At 44.0% G+C, this 20,062-nt stretch overlaps 1 protein-coding gene and 1 long non-coding RNA gene across 4 annotated transcripts in view; both read right to left on the bottom strand.

Annotated features, from left to right (window-relative positions):
• LOC148682208 (uncharacterized) overlaps positions 1-20,062 on the bottom strand; it is a 286,875-nt gene that overhangs the window by 225,111 nt on the left and 41,702 nt on the right. The gene's annotated exons all lie outside the window — the stretch shown is intronic.
• The window catches only part of LOC137491562 (NACHT, LRR and PYD domains-containing protein 3-like), an 86,016-nt gene that overhangs the window by 25,979 nt on the left and 39,975 nt on the right, over positions 1-20,062 (bottom strand). For 2 of the 3 annotated variants that reach the window (XM_088650077.1, XM_088650078.1), the window contains one exon: positions 10,631-10,804. The exons of the other annotated variant lie outside the window; for it this stretch is intronic. In XM_088650077.1, coding sequence (XP_088506203.1) covers positions 10,631-10,804 — 174 coding nt within the window. The remainder of the gene's footprint in view (positions 1-10,630; positions 10,805-20,062) is intronic. 3 annotated transcript variants of the gene reach the window in all.

The raw sequence follows: 20,062 nt of genomic DNA, 5'->3' as shown, positions 1-20,062 counted from the left end.
CAAGTCTATGCATGAATACTGCTGCCCTGCTGTTTCCTTGTTTTCTTGTGTGCAGGTAAACACAAACACTGCATCTTCTCAGAAACACTCTGAACCAGAGCATCACTACGGAGATCCATGAATGACAGGAAGTCATCAGATCAACTCTGTGCTGGAGAAGAACCACAAGAAACACATCTCACAAAAGACTGAACACTATTCACAAGCCATGGACTTTCAGAAGATCTGCAGTTTAACTACATGATTTTTGTGTCATCATGTAGGATTTATGACATTACAACTGATTGTCATAAACGTGTGAACAGTTTTGAAATCTACACTTACATCTACGTAGATATTGAAATGACACAGAATAAGTTTAAATGTGCCTGTAACTTTTCAAGTTACATGACTAGAAGATGGGGCTTCTGTTATCAAACAGAAGCCATTGAATGGTTTTAGGAAAGCTTACAAATTTATATTTTTTTGTGAGAGTTTTTAAATAACTCTCAAAGGGGGAACTGTGGAAATATAAATTTATATAATCTAATTTCAAATTAACAATAATCTACGTATAACTGAAAAGTTATATTCTCTGGTTTTTAATTATATAATTTCATTAACATCCCAGCTAGGAGGGACATGTAACCTTTATCTTTCTGATTACAGGCTAAGCCAAAGTAATGCAAATTGTCAGTTTCACAGCATGGGGTGTCTATTGTTTTCTCTTTTCGATCAAATGGTCAGGCGGTTTCTGTCTCCAGAACATGATGAGATTAGACCTGAGAAGCAGTTTACCCTGCCGACCACAACCCTTAATTTGCATGCTTTGTTTAGCCATATCCCCTCCTCCTAAGAACACAATATAGCCATGAAATCTTTGTCTTAATTCAGACTAATTCAGACCTGTGTGAGACTTGTGAGAGACTTGTGAAAGAACTTGCAGACTGCGGACCTCTAGTAGGCTCTTGCAGACACATAGACATCTTGAAGACGCTGTTTGACTGCAGATTAACCAACACGTCTCAATAAAGGAATTCTGCTTGTTTCGAGTCTCCTGGACTGGGTTCTTCTCTTCTTTTTTCACTCATTTATTATTTTTTTACAACAAAATAAAGCTTTAGCATATGCATTCATCTACAATCTAAAGCGAAGTGTCGTGTTATTACTAGACCATCTACATTTACAGACTGGGCCGACATTTACTTGATCACTTCACTAGATTATCTTCCCTCAATTATGTGGATTATCTAATCTAATCTAACCTGATCTACTCAAATCCACATCGCCCAGCCCTAATCAGGTGTCCAGACTTTAAAGATGCTCCCTAAATGTGCAGATATCAGACATACATTATATTATATCACTTTCACTGCTTTCTAACCAGTGTGAATGCTAACTCTTATGTTTAGGATGGAACATGCTAGCAGTTAAAAATAGCTAGCTCTCAGCTAAACATCAGCTCTATTAGTTTAGCTTTAGCCGCCAGGAGTCTTAAGAAATAGAGCGGTGTCCCACATGTGTCTGAGTGAAAGTGACTGATGCACACTTGAACAGGGCACTCATATGAAGGAGGAGCAATAAGACTGTAGTATCCTGGAGTAACCACAAGAGGTCGTTATTGGTTTATACATGTGTGTTATTGCCTGTAACCCAGTTGAAAAACGAGAGCCGATGCAGGAAGGCATACGGTGGAAATGTCTGTTGTTACAACTGAAGAAAACAGAAGTAAATGTTCGTTTCAACCCTATACTTGCAGTAGAGTTATCTTTATTGAAGATACAACATTTTTGGCGACGAGGATAAAGCGGAAGCACGTGATGACAGCAAATTAATGAGGTAGAAATGACGGAGCACTGTGCTAATAACTGCCTGTGAGGGAATTAGAAGAAGAAGAAAAAAAAAGATTGTGTGAAAAGCAACCATGGCTACAGGAACTATTGGCTCACTAGGAATTTTTGATGCTAAAATTCAAACATGGGAAGAATATTCCGAAGTGCTGGAGCAATTTTTCGTGGCTAATGGAATCGAAGATGAGGGTAAGCAAAGAGCTATTCTCATAATTGTTGTGGGACCACAAACTTACAGTGTGATGCGAAATCTTCTAAGCCCTGTGAAACCAAGTGAAAGAACTTATGAGCAGCTGGTAACGATGCTAAAAAACCATTTCAATCCCCAGCCAAGCGAGATTGTTCAGAGATTTAAATTTGACTCCAGAACAAAGAAGCCGACAGAGACCGTAACAGAGTATGTTGCAGAGTTGCGTTGTTTAGCTCAAGACTGTAATTATGGAACAACTTTGGATCAAATGCTGAGGGATCGTCTTGTGTGTGGCATCGATGATGATCGGATTCAGAGACGTTTGCTTTCAGAAACAAATCTGACATTTGAAATTGCTTTTAAATTAGCAGAAGCCACGGAAACTGCAAGCAAAAATGTGCTTGACCTACAAAATAAATCCTGTGTACAGACATGTAACAACGTCAAGTTCAAAGTGAAGAAATCTGATCAAGAAAAAAAAAGAGTCAGGTGAACAAATAGTTACCAGAGACTGCTACAGGTGTGGAGGAAAAAACCACAAAGCCAGTGAATGCAGATTTAAAAAGGAAAAATGTTATCAATGTGGAAAATTGGGTCATATTTCAAGGGCTTGTCGCAACAAAAATAAACAGGGGACACACTGGCACTGGAAGTAAAGCAAAAGGAGTGTGGCCACATCGAGCATTTAAAGTAAGTGAAAATAATGAGAGTGATGAGTCAGAAGAAACTTTCACTTTGGCATGTATAAAAGCGGATGCTATGAAGAAAGTGAAGCCCCTCACTGTTGAGTTGCATATTGATGACAAACTCATGAATTTTGAGATCGATACAAGATGTAATGTCAGTTTAATGAACGAAGGTATGTTCAATGACATTTGGAAAGACACAAACGCTCCCAAACTAAGATCCTCAAAAATGAAGTTGAGAACTTATACAGGAGAGCCAGTAGAGATAGTGGGGGTAGCAGACGTTCATGTAAAATACCAGCAGCAGGAAAAAGAAATGCCTCTTGTCATAGTCAAAGGAACAGGACCATGTTTACTAGGACGAGGCTGGCTGGAAGAAATTCAACTGCAATGGGGTGAGATAAAGCTGATACAGTCAGAGATGAAGAAACTGCAACAGGTGCTATCTAAGCATGACGAAGTGTTCAAAGAAGAGCTAGGGACACTAAGGGGCACTACTGCTACTCTTCATGTTCCGACTGATGCCTCACCACAATTTTACAGACCCAGATCAGTGCCATATGCCTTAAAAACAAAGGTGGAAGAAGAAATTAATCGTCTGCTGTGAAACAAGATCATCTCACCTGTTAAGTATTCAGAGTGGGCAGCTCCTGTTGTGCCTATCTTGAAACCAGATGGGAGTATAAGAATATGCGGTGACTACAAACTTACAGTCAACAGAGTGTCAACACTGGAACAATATCCATTACCTAGAGTGGAAGATCTTTTTGCTCTATTGGATGGAGGAAAGCAGTTCACAAAACTGGACATAAGTCACGCATACCAACAAATAGTCATGGATGAGAACTCCAAGAAATATTTGACTGTGAATACTTCCAAAGGGTTATTCACATATAATCGTCTACCTTTTGGAGTTGCTTCCGCCCCAGCTATCTTTCAGAGAACAATGGAGGGATTGCTACAAGGCATACCTGGAGTAGTTGTGTATCTGGATGATATATTGGTGACTGGAGGAAACCAAGACAGACATTTGAAGACACTAGATAAAGTGTTGACCAGGCTGAAAGAAGCTGGTTTGCGGCTAAAAAGGGGAAAATGTGTGTTCCTGGCAAATGAGGTGGAGTATTTGGGTCACAGAGTAGATGCACAGGGTCTACATCTCACAGAAAATAAAGTAAATGCCATTGATGAAGCACCAGAACCAAGAAATGTCACAGAGCTTAAGGCTTACCTGAGGTTGCTCAACTATTATAATAAGTTCCTTCCAAATTTGGCAACGCTACTAGCCCCTCTGCATCTGTTGCTGAGGAAAGATGTTCAATGGATGTGGAAAAAAGCACAAAAAGAAGCCTTCAAAGAATCTAAAGCACTTCTGAAATCAGCAAAGGTGCTAGTGCACTATTCCTCAGATTCAGAATTAGTTCTAGCTTGTGATGCCTCACCCTATGGGGTTGGTGCGGTGCTCTCGCAGCGCAGAAAAGGAGAGAGCATGGAGAAACCTCTTGGGTTCATGTTACGAACATTAACGGCTGCAGAGAAGCGGTACTCACAGTTAGACAAAGAAGGCCTAGCGGTGATTTTTGGCATCCAAAGATTCCACAAGTACTTGTATGGTCGTGCATTCACAATCCGCACTGATCATAAGCCCTTGATCACTTTGTTCAATGAAACGAAAGCAGTTCGTCAAATCGGATCACCCAGAGTGCAAAGGTGGGCTGTGATGTTACAAGCATATCAGTACAACATTGTATACAAGCCAGGAAAGTACCACCAAAATGCTGATGCACTGAGTAGACTCCCAATGCCAAGTGAGGGAGAACCGGAGGACACCCATGATCAAGTGCTGATGATGGAATTAATGGTTGACTCACCTGTAAGTGCAGTGCAAATTCGGAAGTGGACATCACATGACATAACGCTCTCCAAGGTACATGAGTACATATTAAAGGGTTGGCCTGAAGAAGTGGAGCCCTCACTGTTGTGACGATCGTCATTAGAATTTTCCTTATTATATGAGTGACGTCTGATTGGGTTACTGCTGTCAGCTGATGCAACGTTATTTAGAGCGCCTTGGATGGGTTTCTCGCTCTCTCTCAATTATTCCTTGTCACGCAGTCAGCATGCAGGTGATTCCGGGTCACTGAGAGGTCATGCTGACTGAGTGTGTGTGTGTGTGTGTAGAGAGCGCGCTGCGTACTTGTTGCTTCGAGTCCGTTTTTGTAGCTCAATATGTGTTTTCATGCTGCGTGGTCTTGCTCTGAGGTAGTGGCAGTGTTCTTTAAAGTTAGCCACGGCATCGAAATGCGAGTATGTTATTGATGCGGACGTTGAAGCGGCAACATTTATGAATGGAAGTGTTTATGATTTTTGGCGGAGGTTGTATTTGCGATGCATGGTGAACGTATTATGCGCTCGGGTTTGTTTGTGGAGTGAGGCGCGGGTTTATTTTTGTTTTTTTTGGCGCTCGAGTTGCCTTTGTTTTGGGTTTTTTCTTTCTTTTTGTTTGAATGTTTGATCACTATCGTGATCGGGATTTGTGTTGCAGTTTTCTGGGCCCAGTAGCATCGACGGGTGATCGGGTAAGCAAATGTTTCTTCTTTGATTTATATTGTTTTGGTTAACTTGTATATGTGTATGTATGTCCAAAAGATTTAATGAGATGGTAGAGTAACCATATGAATGTGCATTGCGTTCACGATTGCTTCAACGTGCACAAATGGAAAATCTACTTTAGCGTATACGAATTGAGAGACATTTCAAGTGCATTGATTACCCGTTTACTTCAGCGTGCACAAATGGAAAATCTACTTTAGCGTATACGAACTGAGAGACATTTCCGAGTGCATTAATTAACCGTTTACTTCACCGTGCACAAATGGAAAATCTACTTTAGCGTATACGAACTAAGAGACATTTCAGAGTGCATTAATTAACCGTTTACTTCACCGTGCACAAATGGAAAATCTACTTTAGCGTATACGAACTAAGAGACATTTCAGAGTGCATTAATTAACCGTTTACTTCACCGTGCACAAATGGAAAATCTACTTTAGCGTATACGAACTGAGAGACATTTCAGAGTGCATTGAGTTCATGATTGCTTCACCGTGCACAAATGGAAAATCTACTTTAGCGTATACGAACTAAGAGACATTTCAAGTGCATTGAATGTGCAATTGATTCAGTGTGCACAAATGGAATATCTACTATGTGTAAAGTGTACAACTGAGTTCTATAAGTTCTTGAATGTGTGATTGATTTGATTTGAACTTGAAATATTATGTTTGTGGGAATTTGATTAATATTGGTTGTTGTATATTTAGAAGTGGTTTATTTGATTTATTTCTTTATGGTCGGTTGATGTATCACCCGTTGATGGTTTTGTTTGTAAAAGGTAATTAAAAGGTATTGTGCCTGGGCCTGGAAATTTAAGTTTGTTTGGTTTATGGATTTACTTACAATGTGTTGAAGTTAAAGTTTGTTCTTTTCGTTTTCTTCTTTATTAATTCATTGATCTGTTGTATGATTGAATATCTGATTTGGTTTTATTAAATCATGCATCTGTTGAAACTTAAATTTTCATTTAATTGAATTATTTAAGAAACTGTAGTGGGGTCTTTCAACCCCTGGCGCCCAACCCACTTTATTAGCCAAATACCGCCACACTGTTACCATATTATCATAGGAGAGATTCGCTAAGTGTCAAAGACGGATGTGTGATTTGGGGAGCAAGGATCATCATACCACCACAAGGCCGAGAAGCTGTATCAAAACAGTTACACCAGACCCACTCTGGTATGTCAAGAATGAAAGGATTGGCCCGTTCATACATGTGGTGGCCTGGTATGGATCAGGATGTGGAGAAAGTGGTGCAGACATGTGAGATGTGTCAAAGTTTAAAAAAGGCACCTGCTCAAGCTCCATTACACCCGTGGGAGTGGCCAGGGTCACCCTGGGAAAGACTTCATATTGACTACGCAGGGCCCTTCTTAGGAAGGATGTTTCTAGTTCTGGTAGATTCTCACTCCAAGTGGATGGAAGTTTATCCCACTATGCATGCAACTTCTCAAATCACCATTGAGAAACTGAGAATGTGTTTCAGTACACATGGATTACCTAAAATGGTAGTGTCTGACAATGGAACATGTTTTACCAGTCAAGAGTTTGAAACTTTCATGAAAAGAAATGGCATTCAACATGTGATGTCAGCTCCTTATCATCCTTCTTCCAACGGACTAGCAGAACATGCTGTTCAAACCTTCAAGGAGGGGATGAAAAAGATGAAAGGTGACACAGTGGAGACAAGAGTAGCAAGATTCTTGTTCAATTATAGAATCACTCCCCATGCAACAACTGGGTTGTCACCTGCTCAGATGTTGATGTCACAGAAATTGAGATCTACATTTGGCTTACTCCTTCCTGATGTAAAGACTAAAATTCTAAAAAACAGCAGAAGCAAAAAGAAGCTCATGACAAAAGTTGCAAACTCAGAAGTTTTGATGTTGGAGATTCAGTGTATGTGAGGAACTACAGCAGTGGACCAAAATGGATACCTGCAGTTGTGGAAAGTTGTACTGGACCTCTGTCATACAAGACCACTCTCGGCCAGGGGCAAACAGTGAAGAGGCATGTGGACCAAATAAGAACTCGGAGTTCAGATGGAATTCGCGACACTGTAATACCCAGAGAGGATGAACAGAACGTATATACTCCTGCGTTACCGACTGCAGAGGTGGTTGATGCACCTGCAGATAGGGAGCTGTCTGCATTGGAAAAGCCACAGTTACCGGAAGTGACTGCCGTTGAAAAACAGACCAACTTACCTACAAATCTAAGAAGGTCTGCCAGAGAAAAACGTTCTCCAGCTCACTTCAAAGACAATAGCTGCGTCCCAAATGGCACACTATACACTATGCACTCATGCACTATGTACTTATGCACTTACACACTCAACAGGATAGTATATGTATGTAGTGGCGTCCCAAATGGCACACTAATGTGTTTTTACTAAACGGAAATTCAAACCGTTTCCCTGATGACGTTTGACGGTTGCCAAATCAGTGAAATAAACGACCGAATTATCAGATAATACCTGCCGTGAGTATTGCCGCATTCACCATCGGGAGGCGCTAAAATCACTCTCGTAGGAGAATTTTGCTTTCACCATCCAAAATAAATAAAGTTATTCAACATGTGCGTCTGATAGCTCCGCCCCTTCCGCTACGTAAGCAAATCTGCGGTCGTTGAGTGCGTGAAGTGTCCATCATTACACACTTCATTTTAGCGGCTGAATGAGTGCATCATCCGGGTAATTAAAGTGCACTTATTATTTTTAGAGTTTTCAGTGTGAACCAATGACTGTAAAAAATATGGACGACGCGACAGCCCTTTTTCCCATTGAACGCCTTGAGGGCAAAACGCCTGCTTGACGGGCACAAACTGTCGCAAAAGACTGCTGAAATTGGAGCCAGACATGCGCAGAAGGACTGTCTGATGGAGCCAGAGGAGGAGCCGCGAAAATGAGCAGAGTCGAGCTTCCAATCAAACGCTTTATGTAAAATCAACCACACCCCCCGAACTTCTCAGCATGCGTTTGCTGTCATATCAACACAAATGGATGTAATAACGTTAACAAATATGAGGGTTTTATATATTCAATCGCGCCAGCTCCAGGCCGCAGCGCACAACTTACTCGCGGCGTCGCGGGCTGATTCCGGCTCGCATGCGGCAGCGCCTGCTCGCTCGGCCGCCGCATCTGGCTCGATTGACTCGGACTGGAATCGGGCAGTGAGTCCAGGCATCCGGAGTAGGTCCAGCAGAGGTAACATTAGTCAGTCTGAGCTCTAAGAGATAAGTCTCCGGCAGGCGAGAATCTAGCCGGAACTGTGTTTTGCTATCTGGGTGGCTAGGCGTGTATCAGCAAACTAATAAAGCCCGAAAAAAGCCCTGAACTTAGCGAATAAACAGTGTTCCACCAGGATCATGTATGTCAGAAACTATAGTTTACTGCTGAACTCATTTTGTCATGGTAAAATAACACAGAAATCGAATAATAACATTTCAGTCTACTTCAGTCTCCTGCCGAAGCTCAGACGCCGTGCTTTGAGAAACTGTCAATCACAGCTGTCAATCACGATGACACGCCCAGCATTAAATTACTGCTAAAAACAAACTGTTTACAAAAATGAAGATCTGCACCTATTTCAGCACAATAACCAGTGCCTTAATCAACCGGAACTATTTTTCGGGACATTTTATTGCAAGTGTAATATTTTTTTTTATTTGGGCTCAAGTCTCCTTCATTAACACGGAGGAGGCGGGCTTTATGACTTGTACTGCAGCCAGCCCCCAGGGGGCGATCTAACGGCCGAAACCTTCACTCAAACGTAGGCTTGCGGCACACTTGGTGTGAACACACTACTTACACTATTTATACTACAAAATGGCGTAGAATAGTGCATAAGTATGCGATTTGGGACGCAGCTTGTGTTGCATAGAACAAATTAGTAAAAGTATCAGTTATACTTGATAGCTTGAAAAGGTTATAATAAGAATCTTGATCAATAACATTTATAATTTGTTACTTATTTACAGTGTTGTATATATCTTAAGTGATTATTGTGATTTAATTTGAAAGACTAAGCTATAAAAATAACAGAAAAGAAACATTCCAATTGATAGCTTAAGGAGGAGGGGATGTAGTATCCTGGAGTAACCACAAGAGGTCGTTATTGGTTTATACATGTGTGTTATTGCCTGTAACCCAGTTGAAAGACGAGAGCAGATGCAGGAAGGCATACGGTGGAAATGTCTGTTGTTACAACTGAAGAAAACAGAAGTAAATGTTAGTTTCAACCCTATACTTGCAGTAGAGTTATCTTTATTGAAGATACAACAAAGACGCAGCAGCAGACTAGCGTATTACACAAGTGTCAATGCCCATTCTAGACTCACAGTGGATTTACCAGTGATGTTTTTCAGACAAACACACTCAACCAATGGCTATTGTAGTATATTGTGGACGATGATGTAAATAAACTAAAACAAACACAAACCCACTCTCTTAATGTCTCTTTCACCAGCCTGACAGTCACATTCACACTGATGGAGCATTAGGGGACTTTTATTCTGTCAGCTGAGAAACACCTGATCAATAATCATGAGCGCTGACTCTGCTTCACACACAGCCTTTCTGACAGAAGATCTTCAGTCAATATATTGCTTCATGTGAATGAGTAATCAGGGTTATTTTTAGATACAGTTGTAATAAATACATGAGTTCACCAGGTCCATTTCTGTAAGCTCTTGAATCAGAGCTTTTAAAGGGCCCAAAAAACTCTCAAACTCCAGAGGGTGAACTTTCTCTTAATCAATCTTTTTATTCTTTTTTATTATAATTTTTTTGGACAGAAGAGCCAAAACATTTGACACATTCCAAATAAAGATTTACTTTCCCAGTGATGGGTTGCGCTGCGTAAAAACATGCTGGACAAGTTGGCGGTGCATTCCACTGTGGCAACCCCGGATTGATAAAGAGACTAAGCCGACAAGAAAAAGAATGAATGAATATTTCCAATTAACTAATTAAAATATAAACTATAAATATGATCATATAGACATATAAAATATTTGAATAAACTACTGAGGTAATTAATTAAAATGATCTTTAAAAGAAACTGACTGCTTTAACTTCAAGTATTAATTGGGTATATTAGAAAAAGCGAAGCTCTGAAAATACAACATTTTGTAACAAACTCAGTGATGCTTTTAAATGCATTTGGGAATACACCAGTATGATACGACTGAAATCACATCCCTGCAAAAGTGTATTTCTTCTTCTGCCAATCCACTGATCAGGGATCCACATTTGTTAACCCAATATGAAATATCTTGTTGTAGTCGCTATTGAGTGGAGAATCATTTACCTCAGTGTGTCCAGTTTACAGTGTTGACTCTTCAGTCCATCAGAGAGCTTCTTCACTCCTGAATCCTGCAGGTCATTGTTACTCAGGTCCAGCTCTCTCAGCACACAGTTTGAGGATTGTAGAGCTGAAGACAAACTCTCACAGCACTGAACAGTGAAATTACACATGGCCAATCTGAAAAAAAATAAATAAATAATAATAAATACTGTGTAATTTTTAGTAAGTTGTTTAATGCAATACATAATTATAATCCATCCATCCATCTAACAATCTACAGAAAAAAACGTCTTGAGTCTGGGCATTTTGCAGTTTACTCAGTAAAGCTTTTGAATATATTTTTTACAAACATACATTAGTAAAACTATGATTAAAATCACAACCTTGTAAATGTTTTGTTTCTTCTTCTGCCAATCCACTGAATGGGGCTCCACATCAGGTAATCCAATATGAAACTGTGTCTGTTGTTCACATAGTTAGTTAGCTAGATCCTTCTGGGGAGTTAGATTTAGTTCGGGTTTTGTTCTTTTCATTTTTTTAGCACCTCCTGCGTCCCTTCTGCCAGCTCTCTTGTTTTTTCCCGTCTTTATTTGTCTCATATTGTAAATAGTATATTTTTGCTTTACTTACTTTTTCTTTATTTTGATTAATTCAATGTGTTGTTCACTTTTGGGAATTGTAAATAAAAGCACATATTTTTGGCATTACTTTGGTTGTCGTTTGCACTCATACACTGTTTGTATAAATATGTTTTAATTAAATAAATGTCCAACCCCACCATCCCCTAGATTAACATCAGGGGTTTGTAACACACACACACACACACACACACACACACACGATCTCTGAAGAGGAATAACTGGAGAAGAAAGAAGCGCTGGTGAAGTCCTCTGAATGACCAAAACACCCAGGCGGGACAGAGCAACAGACAGATGCTGAGCTGCTTATCTTGGAGGATGGCCAGCACAAACTCAATGCAGCTTCACACTCTCGTCCTGCCCTACATCACAGCATCATCAAGACGCATTTATTAACTACTAAAACTGTGGACAAGCAAATATGATACATCCTATAGGTACTGTCTAGCCAGTGCTCAAACTAATATGTGTGTAATGTTTTGAGGCCGCAGCTCATGATTGGCCATCCGCTTTCTCTTTCACTCACACAGTCCTCTCCAAAGCGTGTGAGGGGGTCTAAACCTTAGATTATACTCATGAGCAAAAGGCCCGATCTCTTGTGTTTCCTCCCCACACTTTATTTATATTTGATTGTTTAATTAATAAAACCCCTAGACTGATCCATTTGTGTTTTTCCCTCATTTAATGTTGTGACTGTGGTCGTAACATTAATTGGGAGCACACCGCTCGATTGTTCAGTGTGGGAGGAGAGATGTGTGGCCACCCCGTTCATTTTGTGATTCGTCTGGATATGCTTTCATTTGAGTGATCTCTTGCATCCCATATGTGAGTATTTGCCCTATTTAATTTAGTCGCCGGGTAGGTTGTGGACCTGCCACTTTGTTATTTTGCCTTTCATATTTTTGTGGTTATTCGGGTGGAGGCATGCTTCAGAGCACTTGCTGCTGATCTATCAATTGGGTCAGTATGCAGTGTTCATGATTTCAGCGTTTAAAGTCGCCTCGAGCCCCTAACGCCACTGAAGACTGGGGTAAAATATTGTGTTAAATGGGGTAAATACATTAGTTTTTTGGGGGGATTGCATTTGGTTACGATTTTGTGAAATTTAAATTGATAACCTTTCAACTTCGTGTAATTTGTAGACTTAGTATTAGGATACAGCCTGGCTGTGTGTGTGTGTGGATGCGGCTGTATGTGATGATTAAGTTGGAAAAATTAAATTTTGTTGATATTTTTGCTTAATCAGGTGAGTTGATGCTCTTTCGTTTAGATTATTTGATGGTTTAAATATTTGTAAACGTTTGGTTTAAAATATTTATCGTAAAACCATTATTTAATTGTTTTGTGAGCATAACTGTGTACGTCGGAGATGGCGTCTGTAGTGGACACATTTCGAGAGTCTCCTTCTGAAGAACTGCTTTTATCGTGCACAAAAGAGCAGTTATTGCAAATTGCAGTCTTTTGAAATTGAAATTGCTCCAAGATATAAGACTTTGAAGGAAACTCTACGAAATGTGTTAAAAGGTTATCTGGTGGAATTAGGCGTTTTAGAAATGCCTGCAGAGACTGCTAGTCTTGTGGAGGAAGTGGCTGATCCTTCAGTAAGTGAAAACGCTATTCGATTGAGAGAATTAGCATTGAAAGAAAAAGAAATTGAGTTAAAAAATGCTAAATTAGAGTTGCGAAAGCGTGAAATCGATCATCAATATGAACGTTCGAGGTTACTAAAGTAACCCTTTTATAGTAAAAGCACTATAAGTGGATTTGATGTTCTAAATCCACGTATGGGAGATTCGGTTCAGAAGCTACTCATCTGAAAGAGTATTGAACGGGCCAATGAAAGCAATGAATTGGCAGCGTAAGCCTGCGCAGGTGTGCTGCATCGCCAATTAACTGAGCATATAAGCACACCTGGCGCCAGCAGACGCTATCCTTCTTAAGCTGAAGAGACTTTTAACAGCTAAGGGACAGTCATTATGGCGACAGAGTATAGTGCTTCCGTTCCCCTCCTTAGGGAACGAAGGGTTACTTTAGTAACCTCGAACGTTCCCCTTCGGGGGGAACTTCAGCACTATAAGTGGATTTGATGTTCTAAATCCACGTATGGGAGCCCATTGAAAGCGCCATAATGACTGCACCTTACCAACACCCACCATGAGAGGGCAGTCAGGCAAGCGTGACGCACCCAAATCATGGGAGGCGCGGTCCTCCAACGTGCCCTTTGCCCTAACTTATCTCCACTTCAAAAAAAACTTTACGGAATAGGTATATATTTTCTGGGGGTCGCTAGCCTCTAGATAATTCCAGGAATATACGACAGTACGTTGGGAAGCGTGCCATCCCAATAGGGAGACAAATGGAATTACATATGGACTAACCCTGAGAAGGGGGAGTGCGCATAAGAAGGTGGTTAGCGGATAGGGAAGGCACGGGTCCACCCAGGGGGGGGAACTTGACCGTGGCGGAAAAGCATATGGGGATCACCAGCGGGGATCGGCCATAGCAGGCACCTGTACCCAAAAACGCGGGCTGACCAGCGGGCAGACCTAACGTAGTGGGCCAGCGAGTGACTCCTCCGCTGAGTCAGTGCTGGGGGCCTCAGAGGAATCTGCAGGCCTCACCAAATGGGGAACTTTTACTGACAGACAGGAGGGTGCACATCTCTCCTTGTTAGGGAAAAAAGGAACCGCAAGCGTGCTACAACACCCACCGAGTTGTTTCCTCAATCACCAAAGGTCCCTAACACCCTTGAGGAAACCGGCTCCACTCGCAGATTGTAAAACCTTGCAAATGTGTTGGGTGTCGCCCAGTCCGCAGCTCTATAAGAGGGTCGGGGATCTGGAGGCATTTTCTGTCTGTTGAAGAAGCGCCGCGCGCACACGCCCAAGAGGATGCAACACTCCGAGTGGAGTGCGAACGCACTCCCGGGGGGCGCGGCTGAACTCTGCTCAAAAAAGCACATGAATGGCCTCCACAATCCAGTGGGATAAACGTTGTTTAGACACGGCACTTCCCTGCTGCCGTCCGCCATAACAGACAAAGAGCTGCTCAGAAGATCTAAGGTACTGAGTACGGTCCAAATAAAGTAAGGAAAGGGCTGGGTCTGCCTCCTCCGGGGGCAGCGCTTGCAGGGTTACTACCTGATCTCTAAAGGGAGTGGTAGGAACTTTGGGCACATAACCCGGGCGGGGTCTCAATATACTGTGAGAATCATCTGGCCCGAATTCCAGGCAAGAGTCACTGACCGAAAATGCCTCCAGATCCCCGACCCTCTTAATGGAGGCCAACGCGACCAGCAGAGCTGTCTTCAGGGACAGAAATCTTAAGGATACTGAATCGAGTGGCTCGAAGGGATCAAATCGCAGGCTCGTGAGAACGAGGGCAAGATCCCAAGAGGGCGTGAGAGGGGGGCGAGTTGGATTAATTCGCCTAGCGCCTCTGAGGAACCAGATGATGAGGTTATGCTTTCCCACGGTGCCGCCAGCCACCGCGTCATGGAGAGCGGAGATGGTGGCAACGTAAACCTTGAGAGTGGAGGGCGACAGCCTGCTATCCAGCTTCTCTTGAGGAAAGAGAGCACAACACTGATCTGGCATGATCGGGGGTCTTCTTTGCGAGAGACACACCATTCAGTGAATAGACTCCACTTCAGGGCGTAGGCGCGTCTCATGGGGGGGGCTCTAGCCTGAGTGATGGTATCAACCACCTCGGGCGGCAGGTTACCTAAGTCTTCCTCGCGTCTATGGACCACACGTGGAGGTTCCAGAGATCGGGGCGAGGGTGCCAGATGGTGCCTTGTCCCTGAGAAAGTAGGTCCTCTCTCAAAGGGATCTGCCATGGGAGGGCCGTCGCGAGGAAAGAGAGCTCTGATATCCAGGTCCGGTTGGGCCAGAGGGGCGCAACTAACAGAACCTGCTCCTCGTCCTCCCTGACCTTGCACAGTAACTGCGCGATCAGGCTCACTGGGGGAAACGCATACTTGCGTATGCCCCGAGGCCAGCTGTGGGCCAGTGCATCCATGCCGAAAGAGCCCTCGGTCAGGAAATAAAACAACTGGCAATGAGCGTTCTCGGGGGAAGCAAACAGATCGATCTGGGCCTCCCCGAATCGCGCCCATATCAGCTGGACAGACTCGGGGTGGAGTCTCCATACTCCAGAGTGAATTTGCTGCCGTGAGAGCACATCGGCTGCACGGTTGAGCATACCTGGGATGTGAATGGCGCGCAGCGACTTCAGCCGCGGGTGACTCCAGAGGAGCAGACTGCGGGCGAGCTGAGACATGCGGCGAGAGAGCATACCCCCCATGCGGTTGATATACGCTGCCGCCGCCATACTGTCCGTCCTGACCAGCACGTGTTGCTGCTCCAGCACCGGAGAAAAACGGTGGAGAGCAAGAAACACTGCCAACAGCTCTAGGCGATTGATATGCCAACGCAGCTGGGCACCTACCCACAGGCCCGCAGCTGCATGCCCGCGACACATGGCTCCCCAGCCTGTGCTGGAAGCATCTGTTGAGACAACATGACTGAATGGAGACATGAAAATACGCGTCTTTCAGGTCTATGGCTGCATACCATTCCTGAGGGCGGATGCATCGGAGGATGCGCTTCTGCGTAAGCATTCTGTACGACAGCTTGTGAAGGCAGCGGTTCAAAACGCGCAGATCTAGGATTGGCCGTGACCCACTGCTCTTTTTGGGTACGATGAAGTACGGGCTTTAAAACCCGCTCTCCATCTTGGCTGGAGGTACCGGCTCGATTGCACCCTTCGCCAGGAGGGCAGCAATCTCCTCTTGCAAGACAGGGGCGGACAGGGGATTGACCCTGGTGAAATACCCGCCCGTGAACTTGGGAGGCCGTTTCGAGAACTAAAGTTCGTAGCCGAGTCTGATCGTGCGTATGAGCCACCGCGAGGGGCTGGCCCGCGTTAACCAGGCAGGCAGAGCCCTCGCTAATGACGTCATCGCAGCAATCGCTGACGTACCCGCGGAGGGGCAGCGCGGAGGGGGTGTGCTGATCCGGGGAGCGCGAGGGTCCCACAGAAGAGCTGGAGGAGAGCGATTCGCTCTGGCTCCGCACCCTGACTCCGGAAAAGGGGCTTGGGGGCTGGGAGAAGGGAGACCGTCCCCCCAGCACCCGTGAGCCGCTGGCGGAGCATGTACACCCTACGAGCTGAGAGGCGGCGCGTCCCAGACTGGCAGGTCTTGCAGTGCTCATGAGCCACTGGCGGAGCGCACCGAACCTGCAAGCTAGAGAGCACAGTGTCTTAGACTGGCAGATTTCGGGCTGTCACGCCAAGTTTTAGTCAGGGGTGGCGCTCCTGGATCACTAGTGTGGACATCGTCCTCCCCAAACCACGCGCAGCGGACTCAATAGTCCGAAGAACTTAGTCGGCTGCGGTGCGAAGCTCATAAGCCAGGGTTGGACCCACCCTGTGCAGCTTGGCCAGCGCCTGCGCTTGGTAGCGCTGGTAGGTGGCTATCGCTTGCAAGGCGGAAGCAGCCTGGTCCGTAGCTTTGCAAGCTCTGACTCCAAGGAGCAGAAACTTACAGGCTTTGGATGGGAGACGAGACGGACCCCACCAAGAAGAGGCGCCGCGCGGATTAACCGCCATCGCGCACTCAACCTGAGGAATCGCCACATACCCCCTGGCCGCTCCACCACCAAGAGTGGTGAGGGTGGAGGGACACGCAGCACAAGCAGAAAAAAGTGCTCTTTAAGTCCGCGTGAGCCTACTGTGCATTGCCGGGAAGAAGGGAACGCCCCTCTAGTCAGTCCGGCCGCGGAGCTGGGGGATAAACCATCTCCAACCCACGGCCGAAGCAGCCCGGGAAAGCATGGCTAACACGTCAGTTTCAGTATCCGTTTTGACAGCGCTCACCTGCCCGAAGGGGGCGAGCGGGTCCGGATCATCGTCGGACAATGAAAGCCCACCCTCCGATGGGGGACATCTGATCTCCGGTGTCAGCGAGCGTGAGAGCTACCATCTGATTAGACGGATCACTCCCAATACCCGAAGCTTGGATGGACCGCTTGGAGGAGCGAGAGGTCCGCAAGCCCTTAGGCGGCGGATTATCTCTCGCTGGAACCCTCAGATCTGCCCGAGCGCCCGCTGCAGAGCAGGAGGCGACTGGGGTGGCTCGCTCTCTTACGAAAGCTAGCCGCGATCTCAACTGCGCGACGGTCATGGCATCGCAGTGACGACATGAACCGCCCCGAGCACCACATTAACATGCTTGACCCCCAAACATGTAATGCAGTGATCGTGCCCATCATCCAGAGCCAGGAAACCCCCGCATCCAGAAACGCACAGTCAGAGCGCCATCCTGAAAAGGACATGCTGCACGACTGTGTTGCTCTTTTAGGAAAACTGCAACCATACGCACCGCTCTGGAGGACCAGACCCAAAGGGACGCCAGGCAAGGGAGAAAACCCAGCTCGACCATCTGCCGCTGCGTGGACTCGCTCTGGACCGGGAGACACTCGTTCGCTCGATGTGGCTGTAGACAGCAAGAGGAACTCTCATGAAGCTCGATCAGAACAGTCTCTGAAGTGAAAAGGATAGCGTCTGCTGGTGCCAGGTGTGTGTAGGGTCCACCCAGTTGGCCCAATGCCGGTGTCCACTGGTGGATGAAGGTTCACTGCATGTTCGGTCTTTCCAGTGCACAATGTTGATTTATATTAAACTTAGCTCATATCTGACTCCAATTTTAATATGAGGTGGTTTAGAATATTAATATATTTATCCTCGTTTTATCTGACTCCAATTATAAAACATTAAGAAGATTATATCAATATGTAATTTAGATAAATGTTTGAACCGTTTGTCTTCACTAGTAACTATTACATCCGTTCATTCGGGTGCTCATGTCGCTCAGAGAAATCGCCTCGGCCGAAGGCGTCCCTCACGGTCACACTCCGGTCAGTCTTGAATATTAAACAGAGGTAAATTGACTAATACTTTAGATGGCTGCTACCAGCGCGCTCGTTCTAAAATACTTTAGTTAGTCCCGCTTAGATGTACACCTTTGAGTTAAGACAATCATCATTTCTAATTAGAGGTTAGGGCATTAATATAAATGTACCCGACTACTGGACTCTATAGTAACTTTGGTTTTCACCAAGCCCATGGTTTCCCATATGAACTTAATTTAGAATAATATTACCTTCAAACAAAGGTCGGGTACCCAATCTAGGTTAGTCGTGCAACACCTTGTTGACCTAGACGGAAGTTATCGCCCTTTCCACCTAAGTACACATGAATCAATATCAAGAGTCAGCCGGATCGCTAAAACACAATTAGTGTGCCAATGCTCCATCTCAATTGGATTTTAGTCCGTCTACTGACCTGACGCAAGACGTGCGGAAACAAGGATACAGCGTAATCTACTTGAATTAATAATTACAGAGTGAGCAAAATATGGTCAAACATTACAATTTATTAGTCAGGTAAATGTATTATGCCAATTCAATCAGTCAATTCATAAATGATCAATACAAAACATCAAATTATCAAAGATAAATCCAAGATGAAAAAGATGCATTCCTGACTTTGAAATATACATAACATGGGGCAGACCCCATGTTATGGGCTGATCTGGTTAGGCAGAATCGCCCTGAGCTTTTCTTAGATCTTACCTTAAATAATCCAAGAATTCCCTCAAGGAAGGGGGTGTGAATAACAAAGAAGGCATTCACACTTAGTGTTAAAGTCACACCCCTCACAGTGGTTCAAAAGATGCCTGAAGTTATATATTTATTGTTCTGATTATGTCTATTTCTGAGAGAATGAGACCATTGTACCAATCGCACTGAGACATTTCAAATGATATCAAACATGATGGTTAAAGTCAGTTTGGTTAATTTAAAACATTCAAACATTGAAATGACCATATGCGTGAGTTGGGGGGATGAAGCTGAGTCTCAGCATAGTCAGATGCAAATGCAGCAGGAACTGGTTTTTCCCGCATTCCTCCCTGGTGGGTTGTGAAGTCACCAGTCTCTGTTTTCAGCTCATGTTTTGAATTGTCAAAGATATCAGAATATTTGCAATATTTCAATTCTTACATGTGCTTATATGCTCAGTTAATTGGCGATGCAGCACACCTGCGCAGGCTTACGCTGCCAATTCATTGCTTTCATTGGCCCGTTCAATACTCTTTCAGACGAGTAGCTTCTGAACCGAATCTCTCATACGTGAATTTAGAACATCAAATCCACTTATAGTGCTGAAGTTCCCCCCGAAGGGGAACTAAAGCGTATGGAATTAGAGATGAGTGGAAAAAGTGTAGTCTCTAATGAATTTGATGTTGGTCGAAATTGGAGTATGGTTCCTCCTTTTTGTGAAAAGGATTTTGAGAAATATTTTTGTCATTTTGAGAGAGTCGCAGCTTCTTTAAAGTGGCTGGAAAATTTTTGGTCGCTGCTATTGCAGTGTGTGTTAACCGGTAAAGCACTAGAAGCATACGCTTCGTTGTCTATTGAAGAAACGGCTGACTATAAGCTGGTGAAAGCTGCTATATTGAGAGCATTATTAGTTAGTTCCGGAGGCATATCGACAGCGTTTTCGGCATTATGCAAAGCTTTCAAATCAGTCTTATGTCGAGTTTGCGCGAGAGAAAGAGATGTTGTTTGATCGGTGGTGCACATCTCAAAAAGCGAGAGTAAAGAACAAGTGAGACAACTTATTCTTTTGGAGGAGTTTAAAATTGTGTACCATTTGCTCTTTCTACTTACCTTAATGATCAGAAAGCTGATACCCTCCACAAAGCTGCCACTTTGGCAGATGACTTTTTTTT

Source organism: Danio rerio, chromosome 4 (assembly GCF_052040795.2).
Source record: "Danio rerio strain M-AB ecotype USA chromosome 4, GRCz13ab, whole genome shotgun sequence".
Taxonomy (NCBI): domain Eukaryota; kingdom Metazoa; phylum Chordata; class Actinopteri; order Cypriniformes; family Danionidae; genus Danio; species Danio rerio.
Note: the sequence above shows the minus strand (reverse complement) of the source record. Positions and strands in the feature narration are given on the sequence as shown.